We start from the raw sequence: 26,786 nt of genomic DNA, 5'->3' as shown, positions 1-26,786 counted from the left end.
ATCAAGCTCTAGGCCTGCAAAGGACGGAAATGTGTGGAAAAGGGGTAAAATAGAAATGAGGAAATATATCCCCTCAAAGTCCAGAGGCTTCACTTACTTCAACGAAGCTGTGTTGAATAAATGGACTCTTCATGTTGAAAAAAAAAAGTAAAAAAAAAAGAAAAAAAAAAGAATGCTATATATCAATCATTCAGAGGGTGGTAACTAGCATTTTCAATTCATAAAGCTAATGTCTCCCATTTAAGACTTTGTTCTATCATACATCTCCTTACTATTCTACTAGCACTGCTTTACAGGAAGGCCCAAAAAAGCCCTCCAAGGGCAAATAAGAAAAATCAGAAAATACTTACCACAAATAGTGGTAGTGATAATTTTCTTCTTCCTCCATTTTACAACTATAATTCAGTACAAAGAACAGAATATCTTCACCTACCAGGGCCCAAGGAAACTCAATCGAGTTGAAATGTGCTTGCAATTTTTGTGTATGTGCCAACTTTTCTTTTCCTTCAGTCAGAAAACTGAGGCTTTAGTGATGAATTCAAATGGACTGAGGCTAAGAGGAAGAAACAACCCCTAAATTCTCATCCTTTTGTTATCTCTTTACTCTAGAACTGTAAGAATTGTGGTAACCCAAGAACATACTTTAATCAGGAATTAGATTTTGCTGATTTGAAAAGCATAGAAATGCTTGACATTGCCTCCCATAATCATTGTATGCTTAAATAAAAAAAAAAAAAAAAAAAAAAAAAAAACCTCTGGTGGCAAATTATATTTCTAACCTCAGTATCAAAAACAGATAATCCTTGGTCATTAAAATTTGGGAGATTATATTCTGAAAATATGGCAAATATAATTTTTTTTTCTCCAGCAAGAAGCATGACGGATTTCTTCACAAAAGAACTAATACTACAAGGAAGAGGCAGTAGAGGGAAAAGAGAAGTAAATATGAAAATTTGGATAATAAAAAATTAGACACAGGGTTGGAGTAGAGGAACATATCCGACCCTCGTCAAGCTCCTTCTTCCCTAATTTATCAGTGAATATGAAAGCCGATTTGAGTTTTAGAGATGGCTTTCCTCCCAGCTTATCACCATCCTTCCCTATCTGATGCTACCACAGGGGGAGTAGCATCCAAAATTTATGACATATCCAGAAATTGAAGTTCAACCAAAAACATATGGATTCTAAGTAAATACTTTAGACAAAGGAAGGGCTCCATGAATCACAGATATAAAAGCTAAGATACAAAGCTAAGGAAATTGGTCTAGAGTAGATGTCCAAGGGAGTTCATTTCTAGTGCACCCTGTCCTTTGGAAGCAAATCACTGCCTCAAGCCTGATATTAAATATCAGCTAGAAATTACAAAGATATGCCTGTCTATAGCTGTGCACAATCTCTGATTAGTATGGTAACTAAAATTATGCTCTTAGAGAATATTTAGGGAGAGAGAATTCAATTATGACATTCAGGAGCCACAGTTGTAATCATTGTTACACAAGAGTAACTGTGTAAGTGACTGTAGATGCCTTTTGTATAGCAGTCTCATGTGGAAATCAGAGGTCTCAGATAATGGCATGAGGTAAGCCTAGCCAAAGGGCTAGAAAGCGGATGCCTGAACATCATGCCTATCCCGCACCTTATGCATGTACAAATCAGGCCTCAAATCAATTAATTAAGGAAAGTAAGTTCTGATTAAAAAAAAAAAAAAATTCAAGAGTTGGACTATCAGTTCAGAAGAACAATTTCTTCAAATATTTAGGAAGCTTGTTGCTTCTGAATTCTAGATCATGGCTCGAGATCCCTTTTAAATATAAAAGTATCTGGGAAAGGTGCCACAAAGCCTCCTTGAAATTCTCAGAAGAACAGTGTGCAACCTGTTCTACTGATCACTAGGCGGCACTATACAACTGTTCTAACTGCTGATGCCCAGCCCCTGCCCTGATTGGTTGCTATCCACATTATATTGGATGTTAAATATTTTGCATATCACCTCTACTTATAACTAAAAATTTCCCTGTGTTACAAATGAGACAAAAGAGGAATTTACGTGGCTGGCTGAAGATCATGTAATAAGTCATTTGCATGGAAGGTTTAATAACATTCCCTCATATGTATAGAGGACCTCAGAACTTTTAGAATGTTTTCATAGCAATTCTTTACTCTGACCCTCAGAACGACTCAGAAATAGGGAGCTGGGCAACCATAAGCTCTACTTTTACAAATGGATAAATAAGTCATAAAAGGCTTAGATGATCTGCCCATAGTCAAAGGAGAGTTATGAAATGGAGGCTGGCCAGGATCCCAGGAAGTATTCTGTCCATTCGACTTCTAGACCTTGAGCCAAAACACCAAACTGGAGCAGGTTTATCCTGTCACTCTTAGTTCCATAGGAACTGGCAGAGCAAGATTGATTTCAAACAATCGAAACGTACAAAAAGAAAGACCTTCCTTAAATATAAAAACCTTGATTCTCAGCCTCTAGTTCTTTCTTTTTCTCACTGTCTGGGATTCAGGATGTATGGATTATAGCTGCAGGATGAGGGAAAAGTTTGAAGTTCAAAAAAGATTTAAAATAAGCTCTGTTGAAATGATTATAAAACATACCATTTTTTCATTTTGGCAAATATAAAACTCTCAAATTTACATTCAAAGGGCACTAAAGGTACAGGACCAAAGATACCAGATAAAAATAAATTTAACTAAAACATTCATTTCAACTGTTTAAAATCATATAAATAAAATGTAAATTGTAATTACTTAAAACATGGTAAAAAAATAGAAATATTGGATAATGGAAGCACTAGTCTTATCTATAATAGATGTAATTTTTAAAAACTTTTCTTTTTAAAAATTAAAATTTATAATTGAAGTTCCTCTTGCTTATTATTGTTTTTTAATAGATACTGAAACCTTGATGTTAACATGTCTTTCATTTCAGAAAAATGAAACTGGTAACATCATTTGAATGAATACACTATTCAATTGTCAAGTGCCAAGAAATGGAAATAATACAAAGTCTTCAAGATTTATTTAACTCATATTCATAATCTTACTTCATCTTTTCTGCAACCCTCAAAGAAAGAATTTTGACCATTCACTTGTAAAGTTAAAGAGACAAAAAATTAAAAAGTAATATTAAGAAATCATGAACTTTAAGGTTTGGAAATTTCACTAAAATTTCTCTTCTGCAAAATGAAGATAATCATAACATTTTTCTCATAGTAATGTTCTGTGGACTACATGTCTACTGCCCAAAGATCATATGTCAAAGGCTTAGGTCTGTGAACAGTGCATAGCAAGTGATCAACACATGTTAGCTAATGTTAGCAGCATCTTCATGCCAGTGTAAAATACTGAAATATTTCTGTATCGGCTGGCAAACAGCTCTTGTTCCAACTCCCCAAAATCTCCCTTACCATGGCTCTGGTAACTCTCTCTCCCCACCAGAGCTCCCACCTCGTCACCACCACATACCATTCCATGATCCAGTCACGAAAGTTATTGGAGGCTTTCAGAACCTGTCTTATTTGTTAGTACATCTACAATTGGGCTGCTAAATATTTTTAATATTATTCTTGGTTATTTTTACTACTCATTGAACTTGGGTTGGCCAGCTTGAAGTCAAGAAGAGCTAAATAAACATCGGATAAGACAAAACCATGGAGAAGGTAAGTCAGGTTGGATACCATAACTGTAGGTAGAAAGCTATAAAGCTGAAGAGTCATTGGTTTCAGAGTCTAAGGTAGTATCCAGAAAGTTCCTAAGACTTGTCATGTAAGACAAAGCCTGCTGTCTCAACAATCAGGAAGATGATTATCTATGGCCATAGTGTCTCCTACATCTATCCAAAGATTTTTGTTGCCTATTCAGCATCTGACCACATTCCTCTCCCCCCATACCACACATGTAGACCTCAAGGGCATCAGAACTACTAGAATGCTTAATTGTGCACACTGAAAAGCAGGAGCCTATTCACTCAGTAAGGCAAAAATTATCTATATGCTCTAGCCACCCATTCCTCTCTCTTTGCCCCTGCTAGTACACATCAAGAGATGGTACAGAATTCTGGTTACAGGAACCTGACATCATCATGGAGTATGTCATACCATGACTGAAGTAATTGTCAAAGAGTTATCTGAAATTCTACAAACTCTGTGATAACTACAATTAAGATTTTAATATTTCATCTTCCAATAGTCTTATTTCCATTAGCAGAAATAAAAATTGTTAACATGTTGGTTTATAACCTTACAGATTTTTTCCTATGAATATTTATATAAGTATTCACTTTTTAAAAACCAAAATATGGTGCTCACTTTGGCAGCACATATACTGAAAAACAAAATATGATATTGAACATTCTCTTTTATAAACTGCTTTCTACTTACAATGTAAACATCCTTGTCAATAAATACGATTCTACAAAAAAATATATTAACAGATGTGTAGAATTCTGATATATGTACTTTCTTAAACCACTCTTCAATTGCTACATATTTAAATCAACTTTTGGTACAATAAATGAAACTACAATGAACATCTTTGTTGCTAGATATCACTATATATATCCCTACTTCTTCTCTTAAATAAATTCACTGAACTTAGTATGTAATAGAAGTGGTACTTAAACTCAAGGAAAGAATAAATTACTGATTAAATAATGTTGGCACAACTAACTAGTCATTTACAGAAAAAATTTATTCAACCCCTACCTCATTCCATATATAAAAATAAATATTAAAAATATCAACATAAAAAAATCAATATAAAAGTTTTAGTAGAAAACATGATTAAATATTTTTAATCTTAGAATGGGGAAGGCACTTATAAAGGCCAACCCACTTGGCTATGTAAAACTTCTATATGGGGCGAAACAACTTTTACATTATGTTTCTAAAAATCTAAAACTGGGAAATAAAATATTAGCAATATGTGACAGATAAAAATCTAATGTCCTAACTCCCAAACTCATAAAAATGAATATTTAAAGAAGGGAAACAATTCAAGCCACAAAGTAAGAGAAATATAAATGGTCAATAAAAATTTGAAAAGCTGATGAATCTTATTCATAATTGCCAAATATTAAAAATTTGATAAGATCCAGTGTTGGTATGGTATGTAAGGGGAAAGGTCGTTGAAAGCATTATAGAGATCAGTTTGGCAATATCTATCAAAATTTAAATACATATATCCTTTGATAAAGTAATTTTCATTCTACAGATATAGTCATATAAGTATAATGTTATTTGTGAAACAAAACCTGAAAATTTCCCAAATATCAATCAATAGAGAATTGATTAAATAAATCATAGTATATTCATATTTTAGAATATGTTTATTAAAAAAATAAGAAAGATCTATGTATTCAAAAAGATCTATGTATAGTCTTGAGAACTATAGAAGAAAAGTTCTAATCCTGGAGTAGTATTAGAAAAAAGCATGCATAAAAAACTGCTAATAATGATTGCTTCGAGGGAGTGGAACTATTTCCATTGTAAAGGGTTATGCATTACTATAGTCATTATAACTTTTTGAAAGGAAAAAAAATAAACATTTCCAGAAATAGAATTGTCAAAGGTAATATACATTTTTCACATAGTTGTAAATTTAGATTATTTCTTGCCATCTCCTATTGTTAAGTACTCTTTTTGAGTTGGGATATTAACAATTTCTTATATAATTGAGTATACAAAGATAAAAATGTATGCTACTTAATCAATGCCATATATATCACCTAAACAAAATTAAATATTTTAGTAGAAAATAAATTTGTCAGAAATAAAATATACCTGCTCTTCTTACCTGCCATGGATCCAGCCATTAATCTGTGCACATGACCAGAAATTCCCAGCTTTGTAGTAATTAACTAGAAACCGAAAACATCAGATTAAATGAGATATTTTTTTAATGCTGCCCATTTCACTGTTTAATAATGAAGACTTATTTCAAAAGAGTTACAGAACTAATATGAAATGTGAGTGAAATAAGCACAATTATACAAAACTGGGCAGTGTTGTATCACATCATAAGGAGGTCAGGTATTTCCTCTGCAGTCTCTGCTCTAATTTTGTACTTTTACAGAAGCAATCTAGCTTAGAATTACCAAATATACCATTCTACACATTGATGACCACAAATACTTAAAGTGTGAATGGGAATAGTAGGAATAAAGTGCTTCTATAGGCAATCAAGTCTTGATATACTGATGGCATCATTTCTGACTTAGAATATTGTCATTTTAAGATACCCTAGGAAGTTTAACATACTTAACCCCTTTCCGTGTTGTTTGAGAATAAACTCATTCAGCTAGAAAAGAGAAACTTAATCAACAAGTAAGATAGAAAAAGCTGTTAACTTAGATCATTACATAAAAACAGACTTTCACAGTAGTTTCACTATTTTATGTAATAAAAAAATCCAAAGCCATAATGTTCCTCTCCTACAATTAAGAAACAAAAAGCACATTAAAGAGCTATTAATATTTTGTGAATTTATAATTATATACTTGAAGGATACTTTGGCTCTTCTTCACAAGTGTGAACATAAACAATTTACTCAAAAATGACTAACAATTACAGGATAACTCCGAAACCAGTTATATTTAAAAATTTAAACTATCACAAGTCTTATTCCTTAAAAAGGCATTACTTTATCCATTCATCCAAAGTAACTTTAAAGGTCCAGACAAATGCCCTGTCAACTAACTGTGATTATTCAAGGACACAAAAGAAGAAAACAAAATAAAAGTTCACCGTTTTGTAATGCTCAAACGTCATAAACTGGATTGCACCATAGGGAAAGATTCGAATCATCATTGCACCATTCCCTTTATACAATCCAAGGTATCCCTCCTTTTGGGGAACAGCACGCAATGCAGAAAATACTCCTATTTTTAGAAAGATTTTTAGAAGAAAAATGCTATTAAAACAGAGAAAACTAAATTCAAATTTTCATGACAATCACAGATAAAGATTACTATGCCATCATTCATGATGTAATTTTGCTTGAGGAATTACATAAATAGTAATTTATATATGTATTTTGAACAGTTAAACCTACTCAAAATACATTATGGATTCGAATTACATAAACATACTCCATATAAAAATATAAAATCTACAAAGGATAGTAATTATATTTATAATTATCACAAATTGTATTAAACTATAACAACCTAAAAAATATTAACAGAAACATATTCAAGGCCCAGATATTGTACTGCAAATGAACAACTCTATCTGGAAGGATCAAGGTCTCCCAGACTGACCCTGATACATGTACAGTTTGCTACATAAGTATACCACTAAATACATGAAACAAATAAAAAAACTAACATTAAAACTATTTAAATTTGGAGGTAAATTTTCATTATTAGAACACTTTAATTAGTAATACTAATAAACAAAAGCAGGAGTTCTGATCCTATATATTGATATGTTTATTATTCTATTAATACTAATTACTAATCCTATTTGCAGTACAGACTTCCCATAAACATGTCACACATACTTCAATATTTAACTATTTAAATTCAGGTTCCTTTCCAAATTTTTCAAACAAAAATCTGATCTAATATGAAAGTAAATCACTAGGCTCATTTTGAATTTTAGAGTACAAGTAACTTTTTGATCCCTTCCCAGAAATTAAAATTGTAGGTACTTATTAACATCCAAGAAAAGATATATCCTAAAAGCATTATTAATAAGTAAATATCTAAATGGACAGTCTATTAAAAAGAATTTTATTATGTATACATACACAGGTATGTGTATAATATGTAAAATTCTCCCAAAATACATGAATAATAAAACTAAGTATACCCTTTCCCCCCCAAAACAAATTCTATTAAAGACATCATCTTGCTGAGAGAGGGGGTAAAAGTTAAGCACTGTTTAATTTGATTCAAATGTATTTAGAATTACTTAAGGGTAATCAAATTTAGAACAATGGCTATATAGTAGGGACCAGAGGCTGATGAGGGGAAGTACAGAGGAGGTTTCAACTGTACTGATGTTTATTTCCAAAGCTCTATGTGAGTCCACATGTTTATTATATTATTCTTTAAAACTCTTTATCACAAACATTTTAAGAGAAACTATTAGCAGAAATGAAACAGATATAGTACTTTTAAAAAAGGAAATCCAGGAAGCAAAGAGCAGGAAAGCGGGGCTAGAGAGGACAAGAAAATCACAATAAGCACGAAACAAAACAAGAACATGAGTGAAAAACTAGATGATTGCAAAAAAAATCTGAATGACAATTCTCTCTATTAAAAACCGAAGATTCTCGAATTCTGTTAAAAGGTCATATTTAACTGTATGCTTTTTATAAAAATCTCACCTAAAACAATATAACTAAAACAAATAAAAAATGGATGTTAAATGTTTTCAAATGGCTTTCAAATATCTGAGATATCATACTGGTTTTTTTTTAACTTCAATCTATAATCTGTACTATTTTTACTTTGAGAAATTGAGATTTTAAAAAATACTTAAAAATTTTTTTGCAATTACAGTTGACATACAATATTATATTAATTTCAGGTGTACAAAATAGTGATCATGCAATTTATGTAATTTACAAAATGATTGCCCTGATAAGGTCTAATACTGATCTGACACCATACATAGTTATTGCAGAGATTTTCTTTCTGGTATAACACTGGTCTGAAATGTTACAAAACTGGTTGGAAAGAATATGTACTCTCTGCAGAGTGCAAAGTCCCCTGTGAATCTGTTACGTCAGGCTTATGTATTATTTAAATTCTTTTCTATATCTTTACTTACTTTATCAAACTAAGATTAGAAAAAACTAATATTTAGTAAAATGTAAACATATGCTTGCGTATGTATATATTAGCTCTGAAAGTAAATGGAAGAAACTTGTAAAAATGCTTGATTCCAATGAAGGAGTAATGGAGGGAGAAAGACATATGCTTTTGTACTTTTTTGAATTATGAGCTTGTGAATATATTACACATTCAAAAGTTAAACAAAATAAAAAAATTAAAAGTAAAGACTTTTAAAGAATCCTATTATAATCTATCTACTATTTTTATATCACATTTGACTGTGTAAAGCTAAATAGAAGTTAAAGATTTGTAATATATTACAGGAAAAAATTCTTTACACTAACATTGCAGATTGAGGGAAGGAGAAATTCTAATTACCGTACTCCTTCCTTTTCATTTGGCCACAATAATTTTGATTCAAAATAAAAAGTAGTTTTTGATGCCTTGGAAGTAATGTCACATATTTTGTAAAAGAAGCTAAAGTAGAAGTTTTAATCAACAGCACATCTTCATCTTTGACTGCAAAAATTAATGCTTTAAAAAGCAAAATTTAGAAACTATCTTATGCTCTTACGCATACATATAAAAAAGGAAGTACCTAGACTAAAATGTCCAAAGACATTTTTAAAAGAAAATTTAAAAATCCAACAACACCTTCTTTGTTTTTGGCTTGTCAATTTTAAAGCTACATGAAACTCCATATACAACACCAACAGCTCATTGTTGCACTCCAGGAATTCCATTTCAAATTTTGCATGCCTTGTAGGGTACACTGCAGCCCGTGGCATGCAGTCCTGGAGAGCGTGAAATCTAATGTGAATATGTAATCTAATGATTACAAATCAGGAAACAAAACAACATACATCAGCATGGGAAGAAGGTTAAAGAAATAAAACAATCCTGCTTGGACATTCATGTGGTGGGTCATTATGAAGCACCCCAAGATATTGGATAATATAATTCATCTCCCTTCTCCCTCAATGTAGATAACAAAAGAAAATCATTTCCTTCTTTCAAGTTTTATATAATATCAATAACTTCGAAGGTCTGATTCTTTCTATACATGAGCAGTATAATGTGAAGATACAGAATTCATTGCTAAACACAGAGATGGTAGCAATTCTTTCTTTTAAATTTAAGTACAGATTTAGTATTAAAAATATTGAGAAAATGAACTATGATTAATACATAACATAAATATCCATTCCATTTTTTGAGAAAAACCACATTTTAAAAACCTAATTGGAAAAGTAATTCTTATTCACTCTGTTAACCATCTTTCTTACACAGTGATGCTGCATAGATCATGCAGAGCACATATCATTCCTATCTACTGAAGCATGAAACTGTAAAGTAATGGAGTGGTTTAAGTTAGCTGCCTTAACCTAATTTTTTTCTTGGTCTCTATCCACAGTAATTTTTTTTCTTTTAAATCTTTTCCCCCTCTAATTGAAAAAGTAATATAAGTTCAGCATGTATTACAAATTAGCTTAGGGGGAAAAAATTTCTTCTAAATCTGATCACTAAAAATTAACCATTTCATGTTAATGTTTGCCCTTCCATCCTTTTGTTTAAGCACGTGTTTATTTATATAAAATGCAATATGATTCAGCCATCTTGAAATATTTTTCATTTAATACATTATGAACATTTTTCTTAGCCAATTAATATTCTTTTATAATATTTAGCCAATAAATATTTTTTTATTAACATAAATAATACTTTCTTTTATATAGACATCTTTGAGCACAATTCTGATTAGCACTTTCTTAACATAACCAACTGGAACTAGAATTGAAAGGCTAAAAGTATATCTCTTTTTTGATACATATTACCAAAATGTCCTCCAAAAAGGTGATTAAAAATTCTTACTCTGACTATGGATGCATGTTAGTGTCCATGTTAATGAAATGGCTGAATTTTATGTTTGTAAGGAACCATTAAAGGCTTGATAATTTTTAACAGTGCATATATACTGATTGCATTGGATTCTGCTTGCACTAAGATTTCTAGAAGGCATGTTTAACAGTGTTTAAAGGAATAAACCTTACTTACATCACTGATTGGATTTTTTAAAAAATCAGGTGGAGCTGTTAATGTGTCTGCGAAGGATGTGACACATTAATCCCAATAAACAAATAGTATATATTTCAATGATTCAAAGATTTTGGTTTAGAGGATATCAGTACCCTAATACGATAACGTATAATCACTATTACAAACGAAAATATTAATATGGATGAGAGACATCCCTTGCAAAATCTGCCCCCAAACTTGAATCTCCTTTTTGTCTTCTTTCCACTATAATTCAACTGAAAACCAAGATGGGTAATATTTTCATTCATTTTTAGTTTTTAGCTTCTATTAACTCACCTAAGTGTTTGTAATGGTGATTGTGAGCTTGTAATAAAACCTTTACTCGATCCAAAGGAGCAACTGTTGTTTTTGCACAGCATCCAGCAATGCCTAAAAAAATGTTAAGAGGTCAGGAAGAAATTGTATACCATTTCTTTCCAGATGGAAATCATTATTTGTTCAGCCAACACACCCTGTGGTCTCCATGGGTGGAAATGCCCAGTAGAAAGGCTATGTAGATGATTGGCCCTCATTGCTTGTAACATGATAACTGAATATGTCATACTTAAAAATAAGTTTGAAGAATGTAAATCTGCCTCCATTACCTGATGAACACCGAGAATCTTGCTAAATGTGGTTATGGAAACAGACACTCAACTGTAAGGCTCTGTTTGAAGTAATCTCCTCTTCTTCTGCATAACTTTTGCATTGAAATAATGAATTTTTACCCCAAAATTCACTCATTCATTCGTTCATACATTCAGCAATTATGTATTTGGTCCCTACCATATGCCACTGTGCAGACATGTGGATGACAGTAAAGTGCATACATACAGGCCAGCCCTACTAGCTTGGCATGCTTCTACGGTGATAAGATATAATTTTTGCTATGCTGTGTTGTCCCGCCCCCCAAATTCATATGTTGAAAACTAATTCACAATGTGATGGTATTTAGAAGTGGGATTTTAGGAGGTAATTAGGTCATGAAGGTAGAGCCCTCATGAATAGGATTAGTGCCCTTATAAACCAGGCCCCAAAGAGACACCTGACCCCTTCCACCTTGTGAAAACACAGCAAGAAAGTCCCGTCCATGAGGAAGCAGGTCCTCACCAAACACTGCATCTCTCCCTGGCGCTATGATCTTCAACTTCCTGGTTTCCAGAACTATGAAAAATAAATGTTTGTTGTTTACAAGCCAGCCACCCAGATTGTGATATTTTTGTTATAGTAGCCCAAATGAACTAAAACATTTTTGTAAAGTATCCTACATGTACAAATACCCACACACTCTGTGATCTCTAATTTGGTTTCCATTAGAACAATGGAGTTGATTTACAATGGGGTTATATCCGATAAACCCATCACATATTGAAAATATAAGCTGAATATGCATTTAAATTAAGGGTTTTACTGTATATAAATGATACCTTAACAAACCTGATTTTAAAACAATTTCACTATGTAAAAGAAAAAAACCACGAACTTCTAAAAAATAAACAACTTAATCAAGATTCCTTTGCAGTTTTCATTATATGCTCTCTCCAATTCTTTTCCTCTTTTTAATTTTTGTGTAATAACTAACTGTAAGATATACAGAAAAATGTACAAAAATCATAAGTATGCCAATTAATGAATTACATACTACAAGGTGAATACATCCAAGTAAGGACCACTCAAATCAAGAAATGAAACATTATCAGCCTCCCAGAAGTCTTCCTTCTTTACTCCCAAAATCACTATTTTCCCCCTCCTTCTCAGAGACAACCAATCAACCTTCTGACTTCTAACAACATGGACTTAGTTTTGACTGTTTCTGAACTTTATATAAATAAAATTACACAGTATGGCTTGCTTTGTGCTGGCTTCTTCTCTCCAATATTATTCATCCACTGTTGCATGTGGCAGGAATTAATCCATTTTCAGTGCTAAATAGTATTTCATTGCATGATTATACTATATTTTAGTTATATATTTTAGCAGTAATGGGAATTTAGATTGCTTCTGGTTTTGGGCTACCATGAATATTGCAGTCATGAACAGAAATATATATGCTGGTATATATCTAGGAATGGAAATATTGAATATGGCATACAAATGTTCAGTTTCATAGGAAACTACCCAACTAGTTCCCCAAAGTGGTTATACCACTTTACATTATTACCAGCAGAATATGAGAGTCCTGGTTGCTATCCTCGCCTACATGCACCATGACCCTATTTCAATATCTAGTCAATATCACAAAATGTAACAGGTCTAAAACTGAACTCCTCATATCCCCCATCATGAAAGTTGCTCCAACTACAGCCTTCCCATAACAGTCAATGAGAGCTTCATCCTTTCAGTTGCTCAAACCCAAATATGTCTCCCTTGACTTCTCTTCCTTATCCCATCTCTAGTCTGTGAGAATACTATTTGTTCTATCTATAACTAAACCACAATTTTCTACCACCTCTCCTGTTACTAAGCTGTTCCAAGCTACCATCCATCATCTGAATTATTGCAACAACCTCCAAACTGGTCTCGTTGCTTCCATATTCACCCTCCTATGGTTATTCTCAACAAGAAGCCAAAGTGATCATTTTGAAATATATCACATCATGTCACTTCTCTGCTCAAGACCTGTGATAGTTTAATTCACTACTTCACTCCAAGTAAAAATCATAATCTTTACAATGGTATGTGAAGCCCTTCATTTTCTGCCTCCCTTTACCTCTCCAACCTCTTTCCTCCATCAACACCATTTGGCTCCAGTTACATAGGTGTCGCTACTTTTCTTTGAATACACCCGGCCCTCTCCTACTTTGAAACCTTTACTTTAGCATTTCTCTCCCTCTGCCTGAAATGCTATTCCTTAGACATCAACTTGCTAAACTCTCTTACTTCTTCAAGTCTAATCAAATGTAATCCTCTCAATGAGACTTAACACAACCTATGAAATATGCACCAATTAGCCTCTCCATTTCCTCGCCCATTCTCCTTACTTCTTCCAATTGCATTCATCACCTGTAACATACTATACAACTTACTTTTTCTTTTGTTTATTGTCTTTCTCCTCACAACTCCCAACCAATGTAAACTCCAAGGTCTTTGTGTTGTTCCCTGATGTGCAATGAGCACATAGCAGGCACTCAGCAGGCACTCAGCAGGCACTCAAATGTTCCTTGTATAAATCAATGTCCTTTTTATCAGCAGAACAAAATAATTAAATTCTTAATACTCCTGCACACAGATATATCTTTCTACAAGTCCTCATAATATTGGATTTTTAAAAATTCCCAGCTTTAACAAATAATTGAGTTGTGACAACCCAGACAATCAATTAAGAAGGGGTAGATATTGAAATATCTCATTATGGGAAGACAGAGGAAATTTCTGAGAGAATATGAACCTTCTGGCCAAAAGTTGGGCTGCACCTGCCAAGTCGTCATCTGTTAAAGACAACTGTGACAGAGTTGGAGCCAGTTTTGGTTGTTGACAGTTTTGCACAATTTCCCAATCATGTTTAAAAAGCTGAACTCCAGGATTTGGTTTCTTTTAAGCAAACAGCAAAATCCAAGTTTACACTAGGCCATCTATGGTCTTTATAAAAGAAAGGGCTGCCAGAAACCCCGGAGTCTTTGTAAGACTCTCTTTTCCCTGCCATCCAAACCTGAAGAATGCTTGCCTGGTTCAGCCATTCCAAGTCCTCAGCCGCTCCACGACAGCTAGAGGCCCTTCCTCCCCAGGACCCTGCTATCACTAGCCAAGTGATTATTAATTAGTAAAAGGTGACAGTGGGTCAAACATCTAGCAGAGCACTGAAGCGGCCATTGCCCAAGAATATCAGAACGGCCGCATGCATCCGACCCGCTCCATCCAGGTCCTGCCCTTCCCACCCGAGTGCGGCCAGGTCTTCTCGGCGGACACCCACCTCCCGCCAGAAAGGAGCGCAACCAGTAGAAGTCGCGGCGGGCGGTGGACCCTCCTGCTTGCGGCATCGCTGGAGGGGGGTCGGCTGCTGCCAGGGCCGCCGCCGCCGCCGCCATCAGGACCAGAGCTGTGTCGGGAGCTTTAGTCGCCAATTTTCAATCCATGAGCCGCGGCCAAGGCCATCGGGGACCGACAGGCTGGTGCGGATCGCGGTGCGCGCGGGGTGGGACACCACCCGGCGCGCGGTGCGGGGCGCGTCCTGATGGCGTAGGCCAGGGGCAGGGCCTGGCGCGCGGCCCAAGCGCGAGTCGCGGGAGCTTGTCGCCTCCCCCACCCAGCCTCACCCCGCATCCCTAGGCCTGGGTTCGCTTTCAGGCCTCTTCTGTTGTCGCGCTAGAAGCGAAGCGTGGCCAGCGGGAAGGTCCTAGCAAAACTCACCAACTCGGAAAGCCCTCTCCTGTCCATTGACCTGTATTGGAATTGACCTGTAACTACCCATCGGGCAGTCTTCTGACTTGCCTAAAGTGAACCGTTTCAGAACTAGCCTTTGGTTTCCGACTCTCCAGTAACCTCTGAAATTGCACCATTTCCTTCCAAATCAGCTGTCTTCTCAAAGCTCCTCACTGAACCTCAATTTCTGCTCTCCCTAACCCCCCACTAAGTTTTCACTCCACCCCTGTCACCTCTGCCAAAGCAATATGGCTAAAGTAGATTCTTTCTTTGGAGCCCTCCCTATGAATTACATAAATACTTTTTGCCTGGTGAGGCCTTTCGGAATCTGTGCCTTCTGCTTAGCTCTCAAATACTACGGAGCTCTACTCCCAACCAACCCCAAGTCTGCCCTAAACCCTTAGAAACTCCCAGTTCCTACTCCATGGCCCATTGCGTTCCAAGACTTTCTTAACCACTCCTTACAGGCACTATTTCTTACTATGAGCCCCTCATACCTTCCAGCCCGGGGCAAAATTCATTCCTAGTCTTTGAGACTCAAGTTGTTCTGAATTTCTGTCCTCTCTTTCAGAAATTACATAATTTTCCACAATACTTACTCCAACCTTCTCTGTTACTGACACTGGGCTCCTCTTTCTCCTTCTATAGCTATGCCTCTGCAGTGTTTCTAGCCACATTTCATCACTAATGATGAGTCCAGATTTCAAGTTAATTTTCTCCATGTTACCAATTTTCAATTTCTACCAGAAAATATAGGCCCATATAATGTCATTATTTTTGTTTTACATGTGAAGAATCAAAAGCTCCCCAAATGGGGACGATTGCACATTATGAATGTAATTAATGCTATTGAATTGTACACTTAAAAATGGTTAAAATGGTAAACTATAGGAAGTATATTTTATCACAATAAAAAATACAAAGAAAAAGCTCCCTAAGGTTTTATTTATGTTACAAAGAAAGAGAAATGTCTGTACTTTTATATTACGTAACTAGCAAAACTGCCCCAGTTCCTAGTGCTAATGTGTATTTTTTTTCTCTCCTGTCCAGGCTGTACTGGTACACCTCATCCATTTCCATTCCTAATGAGATGCACCTTACAGGTTTAATTTATCACTCAATGGCCCCACCTTCAAAACTCAATCCAGTGCTCACTTGGGCAGCACATATACTAAAATTGGAACAATACAGAGATTAGCATGGCCCCCATGCAAGGATGACCTGCAAATTTGTGACATTCATTCCATATTTTTGAGTTGTTATATAGTAAATAACTTGGGCATTCTTGATACTTGAATTTGGAAAATGTGAACAGGGAAAGGAAATAACAATGGACTTTATAAGACCTGTATGGTAAAGCAGAAAATGAAATGTCATAAATAAAATTAAAATCGCCATAAAAAAAAAAAAAGCCCTCAATCTAGATCAAGGATGAAAAGTTAATATAGATGATAACTGACAGGTCTAGTGATTTAAACATCCAAGTATTTCTTCTCTCACTACTCAGCTGGTGTCTACTAAACTGCCCAACCTACAGATGTTGTAGTGTCTCGGGGCTTAGTCCATGACTCTCTTCTATAATTACACTCATTCTCGGAGATTTCACGCAAGCTCATAGTTGTAAATATCATCTATGTAGTGATGACACCCAGTCTCCAGCCCTTCCCACTGACTTCGCAACTCTTTTTATGTTTCTAACATCTCCACCTGTATATCTAATTGGTATCTATTTATCCTATCTAAAACTAAATCATCTTTCTGTGCAAAGATGCTACTCCTACAGCCTTCTTGTATTTCATTAAATAGCAACTCCATCCTCTGTCTACAAACCTTGATTAATTTCCTGGTCTCCCTGCTCTCTCATTCCCCCTACTGTCTATTCTTAACATGGCAGCTAAAGCAATTCTTTAAAACTTACAGCAAATCTTGTTACTTCTTATCCCCAAACCCTTCAACGGCTTTACATATCACTTAGAGAAATTCTTATAACAGTCTATTGATTTCCTATCATATCTCTGGCCTCAACTCCTAGGACTCCCTTCAGTCACACTAGCTTCTTCATTGCTCATAAATACTAGTCATGCTCTCCAGGCTTTTGCACATCCTGTTCTTCCTGCTTATACTACTTTTCTCTTAGATGTTCCTCATTCTCTCCCTTCCTTCAGGTAGTTACACAGATATCACCTTTCCAGGGAGGCCTTCCCCGGCTGTAATATTTAAAATTACCACCCATTCCAACCTCATCCCTACCAAAACTCACTATCTCATTTCTCAATTTTAATTTAAATTTATTTCCACAGCATTTATTGGCATATCTCACACACACACACGCGCGCGCGCACACACACACACACACACACACATACACACACGTATGACTTATTTCGTATATAAAACTTTTTTTTTAATCAGTTTCCCCCCACTAGAATGTAAACTCCACGAAGATAGGGATTATCTGCTTTGTTCATTGGATATGTTATTTCACACTCTGTAGATGATAAATGATGGCAGAACTAATTAAAGATCAATCTTTTTTATCTCTTTCATTTTTAGGACGACGACTACTAGCTAGAGGCTAAATAAGTGGAGAAAAAAACAATCCCCTTTCCCAAAGAATGTACTACTTAATGAGATGAATGTGAACTTAATAGTAAAATAAATATAATACATAAATAAAAAGTGGGGATACAGAGGAAAGGCAAACCATATTTGTTAGTGGTTATCAGGAAAAGAGGGAACTAAACTGTCTTTTGACATGGCTGAGCATGTGCCAAAGGAAACACACAAAGACACATTAAAAAATTGAACATATTCAAAGAACAAAGAGTAGTCCAGTTTGTCTCACTTAAGATCCTTGAGCCCTTCCTCATGACTCCTCAACACTTGTATGGCAGGTCACTGACCAATAACATTAAAGAAGGAGAGCAAAGTTATATCATGAACAGTTTTAATCTTGGACTAAAGAGTTTAGACAATTCAGTGGATAATAAAAAACTGGCGACGGCTATGTTTTAGAAAATTAATCTGGGAGAGAGTAATAGGAAGATTGGGAAGGCAAACACTGATAGATCTGACAACAGGGAAGCCAGTTATGAAGCTTTAGCAACAAACAATCCAGGCAAGAGGGCTGGTGCAGATATGACAACATTATGATCAGAGAGAAATAGAGGAGAAAGCATCTTCTAGGCTTCCTAAGGGATGATATGTGGAGGGCAAGACATAGAAAAAGTCAAAGTTGCCTCTCAGTTTTTTGCTAGGATGATTAAGAAACTTGATGGTAGCATTAACAGAATAGGGAAGACAGAAAGAGGAACTGGTTTAAAATACAGAAAGGGGTTAGGGATGTTGGTACAAACTGTCATGATGAAAACATACAAAAGCACCAAAGGATAAAGGTTTGGTAAATATACATTTTTTAAACATAGATAATATATGAATACCATATCAATCATATATAACAATAACTACCTAAAAAGCTTTTTTTGAAAGCTTTCCCCAACCCACACATATTCTGACATTTTATGAAACAGGGAGGAATAGGCATGCCATTTTAATAAAAATTGTCAACCCTATTAAAAGAAGAAGAAAATACAAAGAAATTGAAAGATATTGTGTTCTTGGATTGGAAGAATCAACATAGTTAAAATGACCTTGTTACCTAAAGCATTATACAGATTTAATGCAATCTCCATCAAAATCTTATCTGCATTCTTTAAAGAAATGGAACAAAAAATCATCAGATTTGTATGGAAGCACAAAAGACCCCCAATTGCCAACACCATCCTGAGAAAAAAGAACGAGCCTGGAGGCATCACTCTGTCCAACTTCAAATTATACTACAAAGTGACAATAATCAAAATAGCGTGGTATTGGCAGAAAAACAAACACATGGACCAGTGGAACAGAATTGAGACTCCAGGAGTAAACCCATATTTATATGGGCAAATAATTTTCAACAAAAAATCCAAAAACATACAGTAGAGAAAGGAAAGCCTCTTCAATAAATGGTGCTGGGAAAACTGGAAAGCCACCTGCAAAAGAGTGAAACTAGACTGTGTCTATCACCACACACCAAAATTAACTCAAAATGGATTAAAGACCTGAAAATAAGACCTGAAACAATAAAATACATAGAAGAAAACATAGGAACTAAACTCAAGGACCTTGGACTTAAAGAGGATTTTATGAATTTGGCCTCAAAGGTAAGGGAAGTAAGAGCAAAAATAAACGAATGGGACTACATCAAACTGAAAAGCTTCTGCTCAGCAAAAGAAATCATCATTAAAGTAAAGAAACAACCATCCAAATGGGAAAATATATTTGCAAGCAACACTTCCAATAAGGTCCTAATATCCAAAATAGACAAAGAACTCATACAACTCAATAACAACAAAAAACCAAAAGATCCAATCAAAAAATGGGCAGAGGACCTGAACAGACACTTCTCCCCAAAGGACATACAAATGGCCAACAACTATATGAAAAGATGCTCAACATCGCTAGCTATGAGGGAAATGCAAATCAAAACCACAATGAGATATCATCTCACACATGTTAGAATAGCTATAATCTACAGGACAAGAACTAACAAATGTCAGAAGTGATGCGGAGAAAAAGGAACCCTCATACACTGCTGGTGGGACTGCAAATTGGTACAACCACTATGGAAAACAGCATGGACATTCCTCAAAAAAACTAAGAATCGATCTACCATACAATCTAGCAATCCTTCTACTGGGTATTTACCCTGAAGATTTTAAAACTCATATCTGAAAAGATATTCGAACACCGATGTTGGTAGTATCATTATTCATGGTGGCCAGGACATGGAAGCAACTGAAATGTCCTATGATAGATAACTGGCTAAAAAAGCTGTGGTACATATATACAATGGAATATTATTCAGCCATAGGAAGAGACGAAATACTTCCATTTGTGACAAAATGGATGGACCTCGGGATAATCATCCTAAGCGAAATAAACCAGACAGAAAAAGTTGAAAATCACATGATATCACTTATATGTGCGATATAAACCTAAAAGCAACAAATGAGCAGGACAAACAGAGACTCGTGGACATGGACAACAGACTGGTGCTTACCAGAGGTCGGGGGAGCGGGGAGGTAAGTGAGATAAAGGGGGTCAAATATGTGGTGACAGAAAGAAATCTAACTATGAGAGATGAACATACAATGTAAATATATGTGTGCTTTACTGTTAAAGTGTACAGCTGGAACTTACTGGATTTTGCTAACCAATGCAATCATAAAATAATTAATTAATTAATTGAAATAAATAAACAAGTAAATAAATAAAATTTATGTTACTTAAAAAAATAGATAAATAAACATTGTCGTGGACCTTGGCTATCTTCAAGTCTTCTATTAGATAGTCTCTTTTAGACCACAGATTTTTAACTTTTATTTACTTATATTTATCATGAATAAGCATCATATATCACAGATGCTTCATTAATTTCAATAACGTTGGAGACATATATAAATTACCCCATATAAAACATAGAATAGTTCTTTTAATAAAGAACTTATCCATAGACAGAATTTAAAATATTTTAGACACTATACAACTTCATGTGAAATTGAACATCTCATTTCCTCCTATGTGTATAAAGTATGGCATTTAGTGTATCAGAAGAAATGCCATAACAATTTTTAAAATGATACATAAGAAACTGTCAGCAGTGATTACCTCTGGGAAATGAGATGGATAAAGGATGGAGGAATTGTACCTTTCACTTTTCATTGTACACTTTTATATAGTTGGATTTTTTTAAAAGCAGACTCTGGTTCTATTTTTGAATATACATAACTGGATCTTAAAAAATTGGATGAAATAAGCACAATAGTTACTATTTTTGAATCTAAAAATAATATTAGATATTCCTAGGTTGTGACATCAGATTTCCATGGCTAGCGTGCAAAAGACAGGTGGAAAGTTTGTGAACATGAGGTAAAGGTTAATCAGGAAAGCAGGGATTTTAGAAAATTGTTTGATGTTTCTCTTTTATTTTGGCTTTAGTAATCTGGTATTTTAAAAAATGAAAACCGACATTTTCTGGTCAAGTCTTTTTATAGTTCATGAAATCTATACATTAAAATTTTAACTGTCTACTTCTTTGCTTAGTAGAGAAGTGATGATAAGGACTTACTAAGTATCTGATCTTCAATTTCTTTGGGGAGGTGGAATCCCCTATATTATTTACTTATTTTATTTTGTATATTTATTTAAACATTTTTTATTTTTCAATTACAGTTGACATTCAAATTATATTAGTCTCAGGTGTATAGCATAGTGGTCAGACATTTATGTAGCTTACAAAGTGATCCCCGTGACAAGTCCCATACCCACCTGACAGCATGCATAGTTATTACACTATTATTGACCATATTCCCTACGCTGTACTTTACATTCTCATAACTATTTCATAACTGCCAATCTGTACTTCTTCATTTCTTCACTTTTTCCTCCCAGCTTCACAACCCCTCTTCCATCTGACAACCATCAGTTGGTTCTCTATCTATGAGTCTATTTCTGTTTTTGTTTATTTTGTTTTTTAGATTCCACAAATAAGTGAAATCATATGGTATTTGTCTTTCTCTGACTTATTTCCCTTAGCATAACACCCTCTAGGTCCATCCATGTTGTCACAAATGGTAAGATCACATTCTTTTTTTTTAATGGCTGATTTATATTTCGTTGTATGTATGTACCACATCTTATTTATTCAATCATCTATTAATGGACACTTAGGTTGCTTCCATATCTTGGCTATTTTAAATAATGCTGCAATGAAAACAAGAAAGTAGGTAGCCTTTCGAATTAGTGTTCTGAATTTCTTTGGATAAAGGCCCAGAAGTGGGATTGCTGGGTCATATGATAGCTCTATGTTTAATTTTTTTATCTTCAGTTTCTAGTCTGTAAAATATGAGTGATCCTTCCCCCCAGAAATAAGGTGAATATCAAATAAGATCATTTAGGTATAGTATCTACCACTGTGCTCAGCACATAATTGGTACTGTATTCCTCTCTCTTCCTTAGTATGCATATTACTAGACCTGCAGAAAAGATTATTATTTATTCAGTTAATAAGCATATACTGTCTACCTACCATATGCCAAGCATTATGCTAGATGGTCAAGATACAAAAATTAATAAGACAAAATTCTATAAAAAGCTTTTGTAAAAGAGCAAGCAAGCAACTACAAAAAACTAAGTACAATTTGTTGGTTATCTATCTTATGTTAAGGGTATGCGTGGAGTACTGTAAGGAACAAAGAGAGAAGAAACCATTTCCATGGAAGGGGTGAGGAGTTTAGAAAAAGCCTGAGACTTCAGCTGGGCCTTAAAATATGAGTAAGAGTTTTCCAGGCAGTAAGAGAAAGAAATCTTCAGAAGAGAAACTGCATCATCTCAATGTGGTTACAATTAGATGTAGCAATGACCTAGAAATTATTTAGAGAATGACCTAATTTATTCTTTTATTCTTTCATTTGGTCATAGGTATTTCTTGCTCAGAGATACAACAGTAAAAAAACAAACAAACAAACAAACAAATAAAAAACAACAACAATAACAAAACACACAACTTGGTCCCAACCCTTCAGGAAGCTTGTACTTTGTACTCTAGTGAGAAAGACAAATCTTAATCAAATAATCACAGAAATTCACATAAAATTGAAACTTGGATAAGTACTTCTGAGAGGAAGCTTTGTACATGATGATATAAGACCATAAAACAGGTATTTGACCTAACAAAAAGTTTAGAGAAGTTTCTTCTAAAGAAGTGGTGCTTGAACCCAAAGGTGAAGGATGACTAGACCTTAACTGAAAAAAAGAGAAGGAAATAACATTTGAGGAAAAGTAAACAGAGCCTATGGTGGGAGAGGTCATTGTCTTTGAGGGTGTGATAACCACCTCGAATGCATTACCACACTCTAACCTTCAAGTTTTAAGAATTTAGATGCCTTCTAGGGATCAGGCAGGTCACTTACTTTGTCAAATGTGTAAGGCAATAAAGGGAGCTACTAGATTGCAGAACTGCAGAAGTCTTTTCCTGCCTAAAATGAAACTCGTTGGCAAATGGAATTTACTGGCTTACAAGAGAATAATTTTTGGTTTGCATACACAGAAGGAAGCCATTGTGACTAGAGTGGGAAGAACTAGGAAGTTTGTGACACAAGGTGAGATAGATAGGTCAAGCTTTATAGCCACGGGTAGTCCCTGTAGTAGTCTTGTCATTTTCCTGAAAGCAACATGAAACCAAAGTGTTAAACTGTGATTAATATGGTCGGGTATGTGTTTCAAAAAGATCATTCTGCCCATGGCTTGGATAATGGAACAGGGACAAAAGTGGACATGAGTAGACTATTGTAAAATGTGGCTGTTAGTCTAAAGTAAAAGCCATGGAAATAGAAATGGATGAATTTGAGATACACAGAAGTGATAAAATGGATGAGACTTGGTGATGGGTTCAATAAGAAGGAAAGGAAGATGTCAAGGATAATCCATAGGTTCTTAGCTAACATAACAGGATGAATGCATTGAGGGAGGGATCTCTGGAAGAAGATCAATTTGTTGTTGGTTTAGAGTGAGGTGAAAGGACAGGGGAAAGGATGAGTTTCTTGGTTGGGACATATTGAGTATGCACAGGCCTTGGAGACATCTAAGAGGAGATATTATAGAACCGAATATGTAAGGAGCTCTGGGCTGAAGGTGCTATATAACATCAATAAGTCGAGGCTGAGGAGAAAGAGTATGAGAACCTAGAAGTCACCTTGAGTAACTGTAACACTAAATAGCTAGTTCGAAAATGATGAGCTGGCACAGGAGACAGGGAAGGAATGGCTAGAGATGTAAGGAGCAAAACAGAAGTTATAGAAGCCAATGAAAAAAGAGTGATTTAAGAATAATGAAGTATTAGAAATGCTGAATTTAAAAGGTCTATGAAGTTGAAATAGTATGGAGCTCAAAAATGGGATTTAGGCTAGAGAGAGAAACTTGTTAGTCTGGGGCATTTAAATTGCAACTGAAGCCATGTTTATTTAGAGAAGAGAGTATAACTTATAAAGATGGTATTCAATCAAAAGTAGGAATTATTATTCACACACTTGAGCAATAATAACACTAATAGATTTACTTAGTGTTTTACTTTTAGAGATAACACTTTGGAAATATTATCCCATTCCTTCTTTCAGTCGATATTCGGCCTGTCAGCAACATTTATTGAGAGTCTGTCTTACAGTATGAGATACTGTAAGATGAGATACAAAAGAAATAGAAGGTATGAATGTTACCCTGAAGCTTTTAGGTAGTTGGAGAAATAAAATGTTGACATATGCAATATGAACAATGTCAAAATTACATATTGATGAGTACAAATTAATAACGTTCAATGCTATTCTTCATGAACGCTGAGGAGAGGTGATAATTTAGAGGTTAACTATGTTTGGTGGAATTGTTCAAGAATAATTTCCTAGAGGAACTGAGTTGTCAGTGCATTTTAAATAATAGAATTCTAGAGTAGGTAAAGGTCTTAGAAATCTTTAAGGCAACAATAAATATTTTAAAAATTCGTCATAAATATAAGGTAAGAAGATTGGAAAGGGACCCTGTAGGTGCTTTACATTTGCTGTCAAGTTTAAAGTATTGTGATACTGTGAAATTCATCAAGAAATTAGCCTGGCTTGTGCAAACACACAGAATTGCATAACTGCAGTTATAGAGTTTAGTTAGGACCTCAGAGAGGCATTCAACGAAAATTTCTTGAGTTATTGGGTGTCCGCTAAGTGCCAAGTTCTGAGCTAAACACTGGGAATGTAAAAATGAAAAGTAAGCCCTTTGAGAGGTAGAGTGTGTGAAAAGTGCTATGACAGAGACATGGGAATGCTGCAGAAGCAGTGTTGTGAGCTTTATAAAGCTCCTAATTCTGTGTGGGTAATTGCTTGAGAAGTCACAGACAAGGAGCTCTGTGAGGTGGGTTTTGAGGGATGAGGATATTTTCCAGGTTAACAAGAATGAGAGTAATGTAGAGGAAAGAGATGACGGAACAAGAGAGAGGACATTCCAGGTAGACTTGTATCTGTCCCAACCTTTTCATCCCTTCTGTTCATAAAGCCAGAGAAAATGTTTGTTAGCAGAGACTCACCAGGTGATTTAAATAGCTTTAAATGAATTCTAAGTAAGGAGAAAGAAAATGTCCAAAAATTATTTAGTCAGTTGTTTTTAAAGTGCCTACTATGTGGAGGTTATCATGTGTGACATAAAAAGAAGCATCAGAGTGGGGAAGACCCCAGCAGTTCTCAGGTAAAAGGAAAAGGAAAACAGATCACAAGCACAGCACATGGCTTTGGAGGTTAGAGATAATGGGCTGGAGTTACTGAGCAAAATATTCAGGGCTAGAGATTCAGCCTTGGAAGTCTTCTCCTGGACCAGGAGGCCTGAAATGCTTGCAGTGCAAGAGCGCTCTGAAGAAGGGAGCAGGCAGAGGGAAAAGGTGGTGAAAACATTCCAGTTAGACATATAAAAAGGGGAACCAGGATAGCCTATAGGTGTCAGAATTCCAGGGAGGAGGCATTTCAAGATGAGAGGGGTCTACGGCCATGCCACCTGAACATGCCCAATTTTGTCTGATCTCAGAAGCTAAGCAGGGTCGGACCTGGTTAGTACTTGGATGGGAGACCACCTAGGAAGACCAGGTGCTGTAGGCTTTAAAAAGGAGAATGAAGCTATGTTGTGAATGTGACCTCAGGAGAGTGGGTCCATGGATGCAAGAATAAATAAATAAATGCGATAGGAACAAGAATTATCAAGAAATAGAATTGGTCATGGAGAGAAACAGGAGTAAAGTTAAATGGGAGAACAAGTTCAAGCAAATGGATCACCTAGGCTTGAAAGACCTGTAGACAACAGGAAAGAAAGAGCTAATAAAGAGACTAAAGATGCTAGAAGTAAAAACTGCTTAAATAAAGAAACATGGAGACTGTGGGCTCAAGGGCACAAGTTAATGGGCAACCATATAACAGGGAAGAAACTTCAGATAAAGAAGGAAACAGTACTGCTGAGGAAGGGTGAGAAAGGTAAATAAGAAATCTGTTGCTTGAGGGTCTCTTTTGATAGTCTCCTTGTGGGTAGCTTTGGAAGTGAGCAAAATGAAGACTTAAAACAGGTCCCATGCCAGGAAGAGGCTAAAAAGCTCCCAAAGTAGGGATCGCTGAGGAGCAATAAGGACCTCAGGCAAAAAGTAACTAATGACTAACGAACTAATGAACTAATGAATGAACGAACGAATGAACGAACTGACTAACTAACTAACCAACTAACTAACTAACAAAACAACACAAGACTTCAGACAGACTCAGGTCTTAAGATTTTGAAGCTGGCTAAGGCTCCAACAGAATTCTGCTGCTTGTAAGCAGTAGAGAAAATGGACAACGTGGATATAGAGGTCAAGTGGGGGTATGTCCAGGTTGAGTTGGGGAGAAGTTAAGAAGACGATTGAATTAGTAGATTGGAAAGGTTACCATTGAAGTTTCTAGCCAAG

The 26,786-nt window shown here is 35.2% G+C and overlaps 1 protein-coding gene, 1 non-coding gene and 1 pseudogene across 7 annotated transcripts in view; 2 read left to right on the top strand and 1 right to left on the bottom strand.

The window, feature by feature from the left end:
* SLC25A16 (solute carrier family 25 member 16) overlaps nucleotides 1–15,031 on the bottom strand; it is a 41,888-nt gene extending 26,857 nt beyond the window's left edge. The window contains exons 1-6 of one of the 6 annotated variants that reach the window (XM_036223149.1): nucleotides 14,778–14,882; nucleotides 13,894–14,045; nucleotides 11,978–12,031; nucleotides 11,165–11,257; nucleotides 6,753–6,886; nucleotides 5,803–5,866 (exon numbers count right to left, since the gene is read on the bottom strand). In XM_036223149.1, coding sequence (XP_036079042.1) covers nucleotides 5,803–5,866; nucleotides 6,753–6,815 — 127 coding nt within the window. In that variant the 5' untranslated portion in view covers nucleotides 6,816–6,886; nucleotides 11,165–11,257; nucleotides 11,978–12,031; nucleotides 13,894–14,045; nucleotides 14,778–14,882. Of the gene's footprint in view, nucleotides 1–5,802; nucleotides 5,867–6,752; nucleotides 6,887–11,164; nucleotides 11,258–11,977; nucleotides 12,294–13,893; nucleotides 14,046–14,777 lie in introns of those variants that run through there. The other 5 variants (XM_036223152.1, XM_036223151.1, XM_016127336.2 and 2 more) reach the window with 5 other exon arrangements.
* A 1,342-nt stretch (nucleotides 15,032–16,373) lies between these two features.
* LOC118604402 lies at nucleotides 16,374–16,477 on the top strand. Its single transcript, XR_004951716.1, has one exon. It is a non-coding gene; the product is annotated as a U6 spliceosomal RNA (small nuclear RNA).
* Nucleotides 16,478–25,835: 9,358 nt separating this feature from the next.
* LOC118604855 lies at nucleotides 25,836–25,953 on the top strand (annotated as a pseudogene).
* The last annotated feature ends 833 nt before the right edge of the window (nucleotides 25,954–26,786 follow it).

The sequence above is a fragment of the Rousettus aegyptiacus genome, unplaced genomic scaffold (assembly GCF_014176215.1).
Source record: "Rousettus aegyptiacus isolate mRouAeg1 unplaced genomic scaffold, mRouAeg1.p scaffold_m13_p_6, whole genome shotgun sequence".
In the NCBI taxonomy this organism is placed as follows: Eukaryota; Metazoa; Chordata; class Mammalia; order Chiroptera; family Pteropodidae; genus Rousettus; species Rousettus aegyptiacus.
Note: the sequence above shows the minus strand (reverse complement) of the source record. Positions and strands in the feature narration are given on the sequence as shown.